Source organism: Oryzias latipes, chromosome 14 (assembly GCF_002234675.1).
Source record: "Oryzias latipes chromosome 14, ASM223467v1".
Taxonomy (NCBI): domain Eukaryota; kingdom Metazoa; phylum Chordata; class Actinopteri; order Beloniformes; family Adrianichthyidae; genus Oryzias; species Oryzias latipes.
This window is the reverse complement of record NC_019872.2, coordinates 2,877,843-2,892,755: the sequence shown is the minus strand read 5'-3', so window position 1 is coordinate 2,892,755 and position 14,913 is coordinate 2,877,843. Positions and strand designations below refer to the sequence as shown.

General features: G+C 41.2%; 2 protein-coding genes across 3 annotated transcripts in view; both read left to right on the top strand.

The window, feature by feature from the left end:
* The window catches only part of LOC101159125 (alpha-1A adrenergic receptor-like), a 46,197-nt gene extending 36,863 nt beyond the window's left edge, over positions 1–9,334 (top strand). The window contains exons 4-6 of one of the 2 annotated variants that reach the window (XM_023962675.1): positions 3,459–3,580; positions 3,694–3,749; positions 7,836–8,055. In XM_023962675.1, coding sequence (XP_023818443.1) covers positions 3,459–3,580; positions 3,694–3,749; positions 7,836–7,944 — 287 coding nt within the window. In that variant the 3' untranslated portion in view covers positions 7,945–8,055. Of the gene's footprint in view, positions 1–3,458; positions 3,581–3,693; positions 3,750–7,835 lie in introns of both variants that reach the window. The other variant, XM_011483117.3, reaches the window with a different exon arrangement.
* Positions 9,335–12,597: 3,263 nt separating this feature from the next.
* LOC101167975 (histone H2B 1/2) lies at positions 12,598–13,023 on the top strand. The gene has a single exon (XM_004076038.4). It carries the CDS (start codon positions 12,607–12,609, stop codon positions 12,979–12,981), a length of 375 nt encoding a protein of 124 aa, XP_004076086.1. The 5' UTR covers positions 12,598–12,606; the 3' UTR covers positions 12,982–13,023.
* Positions 13,024–14,913: the final 1,890 nt, after the last annotated feature.

Genomic DNA, 14,913 nt, shown 5'->3' with positions numbered 1-14,913 from the left:
TGAAATTCGTCCCGGTGTGAACAGGCCTTTAGCCTCACAAATGTCCTTCATTAGAACAGATTTGTGTGTTTACGGCTGAGTACTTAAATAAACTGTTGGATCACGTTTATGAAAAAGTGAAACTGGAGTCTAAATGACTTCATGACTTTATGATAAGTCTGCTAATATTTATCAAAGTTATTTGTTTTCTTTAGAGAAAAGCTTCTCTTCCTGTTGATCATAATTTCTTCATGACTGTAGATCCCAGTTTTCTTTGAGTCACAAACTGTAAACATTCCTGTTTCAACAGGAAGGAGAATCCTCTGCTCAGACTCATTACTCAGCTTTAGTATTCCGACGCAGTGATTAAGACCTAAACACACAGAAGTGCATTGAAATGATCATGAAAGTCCATCAAACCACCTTGTTGATTTTTTTTTTTAAAGCGGTTTTGTGTTCTTCTGGGCTCTGGTGCTGCAGTGGTTCCACAGTTACAGGTTCATGTGGGGGTTTGGGAACTCTGGATCAGCTGCGAGGTGTTTCAGATCGCAGCCTGAACTCCGCCTACACTCCCAGGATAATAGGATTGAGTGTGAGGAGGAGCAGTCGCAAACTCCTCCTGACCTCACATCTGGAAATCAAACGATCTTTGACCTCTGTGAGCCAAATTTCAGTGTCTTTGCCTGAACATCTGCTGCTCAGATTCTAGTGAACCTCCAAGTGTCCTTCCTGTGAGAATGCCCCCTTCAGGGGAGCTGAGGATGTGCCTGAGCTTCTGCTGTTTGTTTCTTTCCTGCTGAGTCATGCCTGCACTGCGTCCTCACTGCAGCTGCTTTTACTGCTGAGCTCACCACCAGAACTCAAGTTGACATCTGCAGCACCACACTGACCTACACTTGAACCTGATCCCCGCCCACAGAGGAGAAACACAAAGGTTCAGGTCTGAGCCTCTCAGCAGGAATCAGAGTGTTTCCTCTGCTTTCATTCAGAATTTCTTGAGTTCTGGTGAGAAAAAGGAGCAAGATCAGCAGATCCAAAGTCTGCATGTCTGGAATATAAAACTGAAGATGAGCTAAACCTGAAGAGGAAGAAGAGACGAATAACAGGAAGAAAAATTTAAACTACAGAAAAAGTCTCTAGGATAAAAGTATATTAAAATGATGGGGAGGATGAAAATGATGATCACTGCTTCTCATTTACTGATAACTGCTGACCTCTGTTGGTGCTTGGATGAACTGCATTTGGTCAAATATGTATGACTTTTGAAAGATCCAATGACAGGAAAAAGAAGTTAAACCAGACTGACTCAAACGTTCCTCTTCTTAAAACTCTTCTTTCTCTTTCGGCTTTTCCCATCAGGGGTCGCCACAGCGAATCATCGTTTTCCACCTCACTCTATCATGGACATCTTCTACCCTAACATTAGCCAACTTCATGTCCTCTGTTAAGACATCCATATATCTCCTCTTTGGCCGTCCTCTTGCCCTCCTGCCAGGCAGCTCCATCTCCAACATCCTTCTACCAATATATCCACTATCCCTCCTCTGAACATGTCCAAACCATCTCAGTCTGGCTTCTCTGACTTTGTCGCTAACACAGGCAACATGAGCCGTCCCTCTGATGTATTCGTTCCTTATCCTGTCTAACCTGGTCACTCCTAAGGAGAACCTCCACATCTTCATCTCCGCTACCTCCATATCAGCCTCTTGTCTCTGTCTCACTGCTACCGTCTCTAACCCATAGAGCAGAGCTGGTCTCACCACTGTCTTGTACACCTTTCCTTTGAGTCTTGCTGACACTCTTCTGTCACACAACACTCCTGACACTTTCCTCCACCCGCTCCAACCTGCCTGCACTCGCCTCTTCACCTCTTTTCCACACTCCCCATCACACTGAACTGTTGACCCCAAGTACTTAAACTCCTGCACCTTCTTCACCTCAGCCCCCTGTAACCTAACGCTTCTACCTTGATCCCTCTCGTTCAGACACATGTATTCTGTCTTACTACGACTGACCTTCATGCCTCTTCTTTCTAGAGCAAACCTCCACCTCTCTAGCTGTTCCTCCACCTGCTCTCTACTCTCACTGCAAATTACAATGTCATCCGCAAACATCATTGTCCAGGGAGATTCCTGTCTTACCTCGTCTGTCAGCCTGTCCATCAGCATAGCAAACAAAAAGGGACTCAAAGCTGCTCCTTGGTGTAGTCCCACCTCCACCTTGAACTCCTCTGTCTGACCTACAGCACATCTCACCACCGTCATACTTCTCTCATACATGTCCTGAACTACTCTGACATACTTCTCTGCCACTCCAGACGACCTCATACAGTACCACAGCTCCACCCTCGGCACCCTGTCATACGCCTTCTCTAAATCTACGAACACACAATGCAGCTCCTTCTGACCATCTCTGTACTTTTCCAACAACATTCTCAAAGCAAAAATGGCATCAGTGGTGCTCTTACGGGGCATGAAACCATACTGCTGTTCACAAATCTCCACCTTCTTCCTAAGCCTGGCTTCCACTACTCTTTCCCACAGCTTCATTGTGTGGCTCATCAACTTTATTCCTCTATAGTTGCTGCAGTTCTGCGTGTCACCCTTGTTCTTAAAGATCGGAACCAGAACGCTTCTCCTCCATTTCTCAGGCATCTTCTCACTCTCTAAAATCCTATTGAACAAACTCGTTAGAAATTCCACTGCTGTCTCTCCTAAGCACTTCCATACCTCCACAGGTACGTCATCAGGACCAACGGCCTTTCCGCTCTTCATCCTTTTCAGAGCCTTCTTAAAACAATAAGCACATATTCACTGACATATATTTTTATTCCGTTAAAACATCTTTGTCTTCCAGTTGCTCCCTTTGGGTTTGACTCATCAAATTACCCTTAACCCTTGTGCTATCCTAGGGACTTTAGCGTTGGGAGTTGGGTCATCTAGACCCACTAGACAGTGCTCTGAACCATTTTTCTTCAATGATTTGTGATCTTCACTGGTGTCCATGGATTACATGAAATCCTCTCCACCTTTATCCACCTTTGTCATGGTAGGGAGAACATGTCAATGAAGGGGGGGGGGGGGGTCATCTAAGATAGCACAAGGGTTAAAGAAACACATAACCTAGAAAAGCTAACATTTTTTAAGATAGTTATAATTTAGTTTAATCCAGCTCATTCCAAATGTCCAGATTGTTGTAACTGAAGTTTAATTACAGATTACAACAATGAGGAAAAGGTTATACTAATATATTTTTGCTGTAATCGACCTTGAATGAAGTTGAAATATCTTTTCTGTAGAAAGAAGACGTTCAGGTGATCTTCAAACCAGCAGCAGACTGCCTGTGTCAGAGCTTCCTAATTTCTGCTTTTATTCCAGCATTCCCCCAGTGTGTTTGACTGTGGTTCAGTGGAAGCAGGCTCGTGTTCACGTTCTAATCTTTCACTGTGTGTTGCGGTTTGTTTCCTTGTTTGTGTTCAGGCTCAATCAGCAGCAGCCTCCGGCCGCCTGAAACCCTCTTCAAAGTCATTTTCTGGTTGGGTTATTTCAACAGCTGCCTGAACCCCATCATCTACCCGTGCTACAGCCGCGAGTTCAAACAGGTTAGCACGCTTTCACGTTCAAAGCAGGGCTCTCCAAACCCCCCAGGCCACGGCCCGAAGTCAGCTGCTAACTTCACCATCTACACTTGATTTAGTTTGATCTCTGCTTCTAGGAGCAGAGAGTCCCATCAGCAAAGCATGAATATCATTCCATGGATATCTTTACGGGGTAATGATGCAGGAAATCCACCAATCAGCATATCCTTAAATACAAGATCCCATCAACACAACGGCACTTATCAACAACACAGACACATGGACATGAGTACGGTGGTGCAAGACATGTTTACATTTACGACAACAAATCCCAGTACAAATAAAAAACACAAAAGCAATTCACCGAACAAATTGCAGTCTTGAAACACAACAGCAAATCCGGTTGCAAATGACAAAATCCAGAAACACAACAACAAAAATGGAGACACGGCTTCTAACAGAAAGGGACGTAATATAAAACTAATTGTGTATGATTTTTTAAAGTTGTTAATTACTGTTTTCTTTATGTGGACATTAAAAATAAGCGTATTTTCATGACCATAGGGCGCACTGGGTTATAGGGCGCAGTGTTAGTTATGGGTGCTTTTCCTGTATTTAACACATAAAAATGGTGCACCAGGTTTTAGGGCGCGGGGACGTTGACACATACCGGTAAAACACGCATGCTAGTGTGTGTTTTAAAAAAGGCAGAGGAAGCAAAACTGAGTTGGTTGTGATTTCTTTTTTCTTTTTTCAGTCATAAAACAGCATCCAAATATCCATCGAAGTCCTCATCTTCTGTATCTGAAATGAACAGCCGCACTAAATTTCTATCAAACACGCCAGGTTGCCTTTCATCATCGTCAGAGTCCGTCTCGTTGCCGTGCGGCTCCTCATGAATGATGCTGGCTTTTGCGAAAGCAGACAGGTGTTGAACCTTTCCTGCTTTGTCCTCTGACCGTGGTCAGAAGACGCGGGGAGATCTTCTCTCCAGGTCCAAAGGCTGATCTTCCTCTACGGTTCACCCCCCATGTTCGGACCCTCAGAGCCTCCAGAGCGGGTTAAGCCAAAGAACCAGTCTCAGTTCTTTTAGAGGAACTTTCTTTATTACCTTTCTCAACTCCAAAACGACAACTGATCACAGATGTATGCCTCCCCCCCCCCCCCCCACACACACACAGACACACACACACACTCATCCCACAACACTTGTTAGCATCTACAATCCATTCACAAAATGTGGCGTAACTCGCCCGGCGCTGCCTTCCAGTCTTAGTAAAAGTGCGATAGCTTGCAGTTTAAATTACATTAATTACCGGGTACCTGCACTTTAGTACTATTCACGTGTGTCCTCTTTCACGCCCTCACTTCCCTCCTTACCATCCTCTTGCTGTCCTTTCACATGTCCTCTTTACCAAAGTCATATAAGACTTTTAAGTGCGTCTCATAGTCGTGAAAATACCCTACATAAAACAGTCCAAAAGTATTTTTTTTCAAAGTATATTACTACGATTAAACTTACAAAAATGTTTAAAAAGGTAAAGTTTTGTGTCACTTCCCATATTAAGGGTATTCCTCCTCCATTAGCAGCTGCTCGCTTTCGTTAATTTTTTTCTCTATCTTCTGTTCTTTGCACTTGCCGGCCAGCCGGAAAGGGAATACCATTAATACCAGGAGTGACGTAAAACTTTTAAAGTTCTAGCTTATAAAAGCCTAAAACACTGAGAATCAAAAAAAAAAGACAATCTATGATAAAAAAAAACAACACCTATACAGCAAATAGCAAAATCAGTGGGAAGCTGATCTAAATGTGCTTTTATTATTTTTATGATTGTTATTAAGTGCCTGTTTGCTCAGAAGTTTTTAAATCCGTGCGGTCAGTGCTTTATTCTTGAATGCAAGGACCCAGAAGAAGGGTTAACATTAGACTAATATGTGCTAACAACATTAGCCGTGGAGGGACTTAAACTCTGTGCGGGCAATTCCGCATCTTGGATGTAAATATGTGGGAATTACATCAGCCTTTATTTTGTCTGGACACCAGTGGCGCCTCCAGAAATGTTTCACGGGAGCCGGTAGGGGGCCACATTAAATCTTGGGTTGGCACACAAAAACCACGAGCTATATTTTTAAAATTCATTCTACTAAACGTAGTAAAACAACCTTTAGAAAACCAACAGAAAGTTAAATGCCTACTGATATTTTGTAGAACATTAACTTATAGTAGATACTACTATACATTCTAGATATCACTAGATCAGTGTTTTTCAACCTTTTTTGAGCCATGGCACACTTTAACCCTGACAAAAATCCCGTGGTACACCAGCATTCAAACATTAAAAAAAGGAGAAACTCATAGTCTGTGTTGATCTACAGCTCCTCCACAATCTCACGTGCATTTTTGGGATAATTGGGAAATAGCGGGAAGTTGCTGCTGTTTTTTCTAAAAGATGTAATAAAAGTTAAGTTAAAAGATTTAAAAACTGTTTGATGTGTCTTTAATAGAATCAAATAAACACAAAGAAAAAAGCATTTTATGATCTCTTATATTCCTAACTACTCAGTGTTTTATCAGGGCCTGTTCGGATGAACAAAGAGCTGATTTCCTGGAGATGGAAAATGTTTTTAGATCAGTGAATGAGGGCAATTTCCCACGGCACACTGGTTGAAAAACACTGATTTAGTAGATGCTACTACTGATATATTTTTAACTGTTTTGTTTATATTTCATGCTTAGGTGTGTCTGCTTGGGGTGTTCGGCTCTTGACTGGGAAATTTCTGTAATGAACAAAAAGCGAAATCAGTTGTTCTGAAATAATAATAATAATAATACCCTTCCATGGTAACTATTAATTATATCTGTAGACATTTCTATTCAATAATAATAATAATAATAAACATGAAAAAGTTTTATTATTAGGGCAACATAATTCTAACTTCACCTGTTGGTCCAGGAACAGGTGGAGGACTTTTAGCTGAGTTCTGCTTTCCTTCTCTGACCAATGATGCTGACTGTCCCTCGTCTGATGCCGTCTCATCTTTGTCTTCCTCATTCTCTTCTGTCATTCATGCTGGATGTGGATCATGCTGCTCTGTCTCATCTTCCTCCTCCTCACTACTCCCATGTTGCTCCCTAGCTCTTCCCCTACCTATTCTCTTTCGCTCCTTCTGCTGTACTTTTCTTCTTAAAATAAGAATATATGTTGAATTTCTCTTCATTCTCTGAAAATTGACATACACAAGCATCAACTAATGACTATAGGTAACTATGTGGAAACAGGACAAAAACACATCAAAATTTTGCGGTAACACAACAACCAGTGCTTATTAATAAAAAGTAATGGCACATCCACCACCACTGATGATGTGGTGTATTTGCACCAAGTATTTGCGCACAATACAGATCAGGTGATCTAAAGTACAGTAAAGAGATTGTTAAAAGACACCACTGAAAATATTTAACAGGCATGAAAAGAAATGTAGTGTTTTGGGATGTGTGATTGTGTGTGTGCGTGCATCCGTGCTGAAACCGGTGTTCGCGTGATGCAGGAAGAGAAGGGGGAGAGCGCATACACACGCGGTCAGTCGCCGTTTTGGATTTCAGGAAAAAGTAATAAAGAAAGTTCATCTTAAGGAACTGAGACTGGTTCTTCTGTCTAACCGGTCCGGAGGCTCTGAGGGTTGGAACGCGGAAGTGAACCCCACGTCTTATTCATGTTCTGCGTCCAGCGGCTCGTCTTAGATGTCCGCGCACCTAAAGGCAGCAGGGAGGGGAGGGGGTGTGGGCCGGTTTAGGTGATCAGAGCGACTTGGCCGCCTGCTGGCTGTACATTTGAGATGAAACGCACAACTGATGCTACCACAGCTTATAGTGGCTAGTGGGGTGGCCAGAGGGTGGCGCCACTGCTGGACACCACTGGAAACACATATTCACATGATTGTTACACGGTTTCTCAGGACTGTGGAGCAGCATTTCTGCCGTCTGGAGCTTCGGACCACAGTCATTTGATCATTAAAGTGCATTCCATTTTAATGATCAAAATAGTCATTTCTAATTTATTTTTGCTGCACATTTACCAGAGAAGTTTATGAAAATGAAATGTCAAATACCATTTTCTTTATTATTTTAATTAAATGACAGAATGAGCGGTGTTGAAAAAGAAAAAGCAGTTTTTATTTTTAATAATCCTACAGAAATGCTTCCATAGTTATAGCTAAAGCTGCTGCAGTTTTATATAAAGTGACTAAATGACAACCCCCCCCCCGACCCGGTCTGCAGGCCTTCATCCGGATCCTGCGCTGCCACTGGAAGAGCCGGCGGCGCCCAGGCTGGCAGGCCTACTGCAACTACCGCGGCCCACAAGGCTCCAACAACTCCTCCTTCCTGAACGGCAGCCAGCAGACCTTGTCCTCCGTCAGCGCCAGCCCCCGCTGCTCCACCTCCAAGCTCCACCCGCCGCCATGGCCCTTCTCCCAGAGACAAGCCCTCCCAGGAAGAGGGGGGCACAGTCTGCAGTCGCAGCAAGCTCATGAAGCTGGAACACGCAGAATGAACAGTTTGAGCCTGAGCTCATAAGATCAGAGACATCACAAGACAGCCTGGTCGGGTGGCCACGCCCCCAAACCCTGTGCCCTGACCGTCGGGTGATTGACCTCAGTGACACTTCTGTGGAGCAGGTGGACCCCCCCAGGGCTGACAATGAAGAACTGAAACCCCAAACAAATGAAAGTGAATCCCAACTCTGCTGGAAAAACGTCTTTGTTGTATTTCACTGTAATTCCAACGAAAACAGAAGTATTTATGTGTTTTTATCTGTAAAACAGCTGTAAAAACTTTCTGATAACATAATCTAAGCTTTGTTTGACTTATGTGATGGTGTTATAAGTTATGATTGAAACCAAAAGCCAAACTGTCCCATTTTCTTATAAAACTAAGGTTTATGACAGTAAATGTGCACAGTAACTGTATTCAGTAGTCGTATCTGAGCTTGTAGATCTTCATCATTTCTCTCATGGTGTTCACTTCAATTTTCATCTGAAGCTTCTTCCAAACATTTCACTGGAAAAACAAACTTCAGGCTTTTGGAAAAACTAGTTATTGTTCCACCTTTTCCTTTGCTTTTCTAGAAGGTTTGGCTGTAAAAAACAGATCTAACATTAAGAAATATTTGAATACACTTACTTGATAAGAGCTTCATGAAACGATTTTTAAAACGTAACATTGAAAAGGTCGAAAGTTGTACAATTTGATTATTTCCTCGTCTTTTGTTTTGCTTTATTAGACTTTAGAGTGTCAATAAAATTCAGTTTGATAATACTGTAATAAAAGAAAATCAAAGTAAAATCCAGAGAAAATAAAAGCATGACACCTGATGAGCAAAAGAGTCTGAAAGTTTCTCATTAAACAGTCCAGACATGTTTAAGAACATTTAAACTCACATGAGACATTTCCACTCGGGTTTCTTTTGAAAACGGTCAAAGATATTCCAAAGCGTCTCTTTCATCTCAAACTTTGCTTTTCACAAAGCAGCTCCTCCTAAGGACGGCTGACTGTCAGCCTGTTGAGTGAAATGAACTGAGCAGCGTTTTCTGAATCTATGTCATCCTGAATATTCTGAATGCTTTTGGAACTGGTTTCTGGTCTATGATGTCTATAAATATCCTTAAATGGTTTCCATTCATGTCTTTATTCAAACTTCCATCTGTTATTTTCGTGTTGGTCCAGGTCATGTTAAGATGTTGAACCTGTAGATAAAAAGAGATTTTTAGAAACTTTCACCATTTTATATCTGACATTTATTTAATGTTAAGACTTTAACATTTATTTTTAAAGCTGTGTCTGTAAACTAATAAAAGACAAGTTAATGTAATCATCTGAAGTGAGTTGTAGGAACTGGAAGACCTTGGCAAAGTGAAATAATCAAAATCATGTATTGGATCAGTTTTATTCTCATTGAAGACAAAAAGGTTTTGCTTTGATGTCATGATAAATGTGGCTTTACCATTGAAAACAGGAGAAAAGCCACAATGCAGAGGGATTCTTAATGTTTCAATGAAGAAAAACTATTACTTTACCTGCAATGTAATATCAGCTTTAAAGCACAAACACATCGAGCACATTGTTATGTGTTTCCCATTTTTATTTGGCCATTTAGCACAAAAATTAACATGCATTAATTTCATACACCGGTATTACAGCAGTGTCAAACTCAAATCCAAAACACGCTATAGGTCGTCGGCCGAACAGGATAAACTTTTACTGAACACACTAAAGCTAAACTTTTAAAACTGAACTTTTTGAACATAAATATTAATAAAAAACAGACAGGAATAATAATCCAGAACAAATAATTTAAACCTTAAATAACATAATATTTTGCTCTCCATAAAGATATATTCTATCAAAATTAAACAAATATGAACATGCTGCAGAAGAAAACAAACAAAAGCCTGGAAATAAAAACAAGATTTGTGCTTTTCAGCAAAAACAAATCAAATCATCTGTTTTTCTTTCTTCACTCACATGACTTCTTTGGTCACAGTGGCCATCAGGCCACGAGTGATTCAAAGATCCAGACTGTGACCCCTGTTGTGGGTGGGAACACTGACATGCTGAGTAAAATCCATTGTTGCTAAAATGTTTAAAAACTAAGAGTCTGATGGATCGTCCACAGGTAGGTTAAAATAATAATTCTACTAAAATCTATGTGAATAATCGAAAGTAGCTCTGCAAAGTCAGAATTAAAAGATGAGTTACACTTTAGGGGTCTGTACACTATCAAACCCAACACAGTGGGATTTTTGAAAACAAAAGATGTGTATTCATGAAACACTTTGTCTTTACAACCAATTAATCAGACAGGATAGCAGCAGTTCCCCCACCCCTTCCATGTTTTCTGTTCTTGTTTGTAAAGTAAAAAGAGGGCGGAGTCACTTCAGACAGTGAACCAGATGAACCACAATTCAAAGTGTCTGTTAAAAACAGGCCATTTAGGTTATGATTTAAAATCAAACATTTCCTCCAGCAGTTGTAAATACAAACATTCCTGGATGGTTGCAGCCAGAGCTACGTACTCTGCCTCACAGGTAGAGAGCGCCACAGTAGGATGCTTCTCTGTTTTCCAGGACACTGACGTTCCCTCTTCACTTAGGCGTACACAGTAACCTGTTTTACTACTGCATGTTGCTCATGATGGCGATGATGATGACAGGTAGGGGGTACTGCCTCACATGTCTCTCGTTTTCAATCAAGCAATTGTACACTCTGTTCTTATAAACCAATCACAATCAAGCAATCATACAGACAGTTCATTGAAAGTGTGGGGGCTGCAAATTATTGATTTTAATGAGTGAGATGAGCCTGCGGGGCAGGGAAAATTTGGATGCAGTGCGAATTTGGACATGCCTGTCATAGACAGTATGGGGTAAGATTGGTGCAATGATGGAGAACTGACATAAAACCTGCTAAGTGACATTTATAATACTCAAAAACTAATTTCTGTTTTCAGATTACTTTACAGGAAATACATTTAAAGTTCTATTCAAATCATCTTTTGACCCATTGTCAAAGCATTACTAGTAGTTTTAATTGATTATGCCATTTTTTGCCAAAGAAAAACAAAAATAACAAACTGTCGTTTTCTTGGGCCTAATTTCTGCAGGGAACCAAGAGTTGGGGGAGTAAGCCTACACTCATTTCCCATCATCACTGTAATTTACACTCTTTCCCATTAGTTTACAGCCCCTCACAACCCCAAGCTACAAATAATGCAACACCGTACAAAAAAGGACAGAGCAGACTTTATATGTTGAGGAGACTGAGGTCTTTTGGAGTGCAGGGATCACTCCTAAAGACCTTTTACGACTCTGTGGTGGCATCAGCCATCTTTTATGGAGCAGTCTGCTGGTGCAGCGGCATCTCGGCAGCAGACAAGAAGCGACTGCATAAGCTGGTGAAGAAGGCCAGCTCCGTTCTGGGGCTGCCTTTGGACTCAATACAGGAGGTGGGAGAGAGGAGGATGGTAGCTAAGCTATCATCCTTGATGGAGAACGACGCCCACCCCATGTATGAGTCTGTGTCCTCACTGTGCAGCTCCTTCAGCGTCAGACTGAGACATCCTAAGTGTCTGAAGGAGCGACACCGCAGGTCGTTTCTACCTTCTGCCATCAGACTTCACAACCTTAGCTGCTCCCAGTGAACCACGTCAAACAACATCATCGGCTCTGTCTTATCTTACCCTGTGCAATAACCGATCATATGGGCATCCTGTGCAATATTTTGGAATGTATGTTTGTACATTGTGTATATAGGTGTTTATACTTGCTCCATAGTATTTTTCTTTTATATACTGCTCTCTGTTCCTGTACTGCTGCCGCAATAAGGAAATTTACTCCCACATTTATTTAACCCATCCTGAACAGTTTTGTAATAACAAACCTTTCCACAAAGTAGTAGAGAGAAAATATTTAATCAATTCAATCCAAATAAAATTGCTCAAAATCATCATACATAATGTGTTAAAGCTGTGGAATATAAATGTTAAAACAATTTAAAAAGGATATTTATCGTTAGTCAACAAGTACTAGTAAAAAAGTCAATATAAAAGTTAAAAGGATCAGCAGGTGATGTCCGACTGGAGGAGACAATGAACTTTAAATAAAATGCAATTAAAAATGTTTTAATGGAAAGAAAAATAAACATAGATGTATATAATCCAAAATGAATAAAAAAGCATCAAATTATTGTAAAAGTTATGAAGATTAAGTCTTTCACATATCCCTTCCAGATCACACTGAGAAAAATGTAAACGTTAACTGAAGAATGTTAACTTGTATTTTACACAATCCATGGACAACGGCGACGGTGGGGTGATCCAATCCAGTGTCACTTCTCTTCCATGTTTTGCTAACCTTTTTCTTTGCATCACTGACGTCCTAACATTTAGACCAATCACTGACGAGAGGCCGCACAGATACATTTACATGGAATAAGTATATATACACAGCTCGCGCGATGGATTTCATTCAGTTGTTTTGTCCGCGTGATCACAATGCCTGAACCCGCCAAGTCTGCGCCTAAGAAAGGCTCCAAGAAAGCCGTGACAAAGACCGCCGGCAAAGGAGGCAAGAAGAAGAGAAAGACCAGGAAGGAGAGCTACGCCATCTACGTCTACAAGGTGCTGAAGCAGGTCCACCCCGACACCGGCATCTCCTCCAAGGCCATGAGCATCATGAACTCGTTCGTCAACGACATCTTCGAGCGCATCGCCTCCGAGGCGTCTCGTCTGGCTCACTACAACAAGCGCTCCACCATCACCTCCAGGGAGATCCAGACCGCCGTGCGCCTCCTGCTGCCCGGGGAGCTGGCCAAGCACGCAGTGTCTGAGGGCACCAAGGCCGTCACAAAGTACACCAGCTCCAAGTAAACTGTTGGTCTTAAGCCGAGAAACAAAGGCCCTTTTCAGGGCCACCCACTCCTTCATTTGAGGGCTCTGGTTTCTTGTACCAAATTACTGTTTTGTGGTGCTTATTGGTAATCTTAAAGTCAATTAACTTCTATGAAAGAAATGAATAAGTTATTGTGACGAGCATGGCAATAACCCTTCATGCTTTACTTGAGAGAGTGAGATATGTATGTGCAAAGACAGTGTTTTACACACAACTGTTCCCTGTAGGTAGTGGCGGTGGTTTAAATTGAATTGCATTGTTCAGCAACGTGGAGTAAAAAATTATCAAAATTTAAAATGATTTTTGGTAACAAAGAACAATCTGGCAACCTTGTCTATTTTTGAACAAACCTATTAAATTATCAAAGAGTATATCCCTACCCATGGGATAAATTCTGTAGATATTTCAGTGGTTGGAAATGTATTCTTTAAGAAAAAGAGGTCAGGACAGGTCCATAAGAAAATTAAAAAAAAATAGAATTTTTACTCCGTGTGGAATTAACTCTGTCAAAAGGCCAGGGGCCTCATTTATAAACGTTGCATACGCACAAAAGAAGGCGTACGCCACTCTCTACGCAATAATTGATATTTATAAAAAGCAAACTTGACGGGAAAATGTGCGGTCCTTCACGCAAGCTCTGACTCAGGCGTACGCACAAAAACGGGTGAAATGAGAAACGGCGACACCGTCGGCAGATGGAAGAAACACGTGAAAGTGAAAATGACAATACTGCCTCTCAGAAATAACATGAAGACTTCACAAAGAAAGTCTTACAATTAACAGCTACACGAACACCCGTTTGATCGATCAGCAGTGAAACAAACAAAAAAATCAAACAAAAATTACAACAGAAATTTAAATGAACACTTATTTGCAGAAAGAAAAGTGAAATATGTTCTGCAATTTTGGCATGTTGTGCAATTCATCTTCATAAATAATATAGTTAACAGAACGAAATAATGTACAAAACTGATATTCTCATCAATGTGTCTGTCTGGCGGAGCAGATTTAGGTGCATAACTACGCAAAGTTTTATAAATGAGGCCCCAGGCCTGGTTCTCTAATGCTATCATCTGTGAAGAAATTGTTTACGTTAAAATTGCATGTAGCCATGACATTATTCACAAACCTTGTGGTCTTCTCAGTTTACCTTGGATGGGCACGGCTTCTCCACATCACCCTCTGTGGAGTTAAGGAGATTGAGATTTTGTTGTTGGGGTAAGCATTGTGCAGCCTCTGGACATCCTCTTTCATCCTAATGACCAGTTCTAGACCCCTGACATGGTCCATGTCAATTCCTACCACAGTGAATGGTGAGAAGATCAGGACCTGTTCTTCCTTGTGAGCTTGAAACTAAAAAGGTTAAAGGCCACTCCATTGAGGTCATAGTCAAACCAGTCGAACATGGAAATACGGATCCCTGCCAAGTCCAAGACGCTATAATTGTTTTTTTAGGCTGCCCTTCTGATGCCCGACAGACATGACCATCACCGATATCCAACCTGTATTGTTTTTTGCAAAGATGTGTTAAAAATACATAATGGGAAATATTTAATCCTGTTTATGCACAATACACATATGTACACATCTTTTGACAAAAATCTTTTAAGAAAATGAGTTTGTCTTTGAACATTACTTTACTTTGGCTTGTCAGCAGAGGAGGAGGCAGCATCAGTCATGTTTAACTTCCTACGTGGACATCACATTTTGGATTTTATAACCACAGTAGTTCATTCTGCTTAACTGGGGCCCTGTGACTGTGTGTGTAGAGCACATGTGTCAGACTCAAGGCCCGGGGGCCAAATGCCATGCCATGTCATTGTATGTGGCCTGCGAGAGCATACAAGTTTTTAATTTACTAAAACAAAAATTATTGTGTATTTATTCATATCTAGGGGGAACTGGACTTG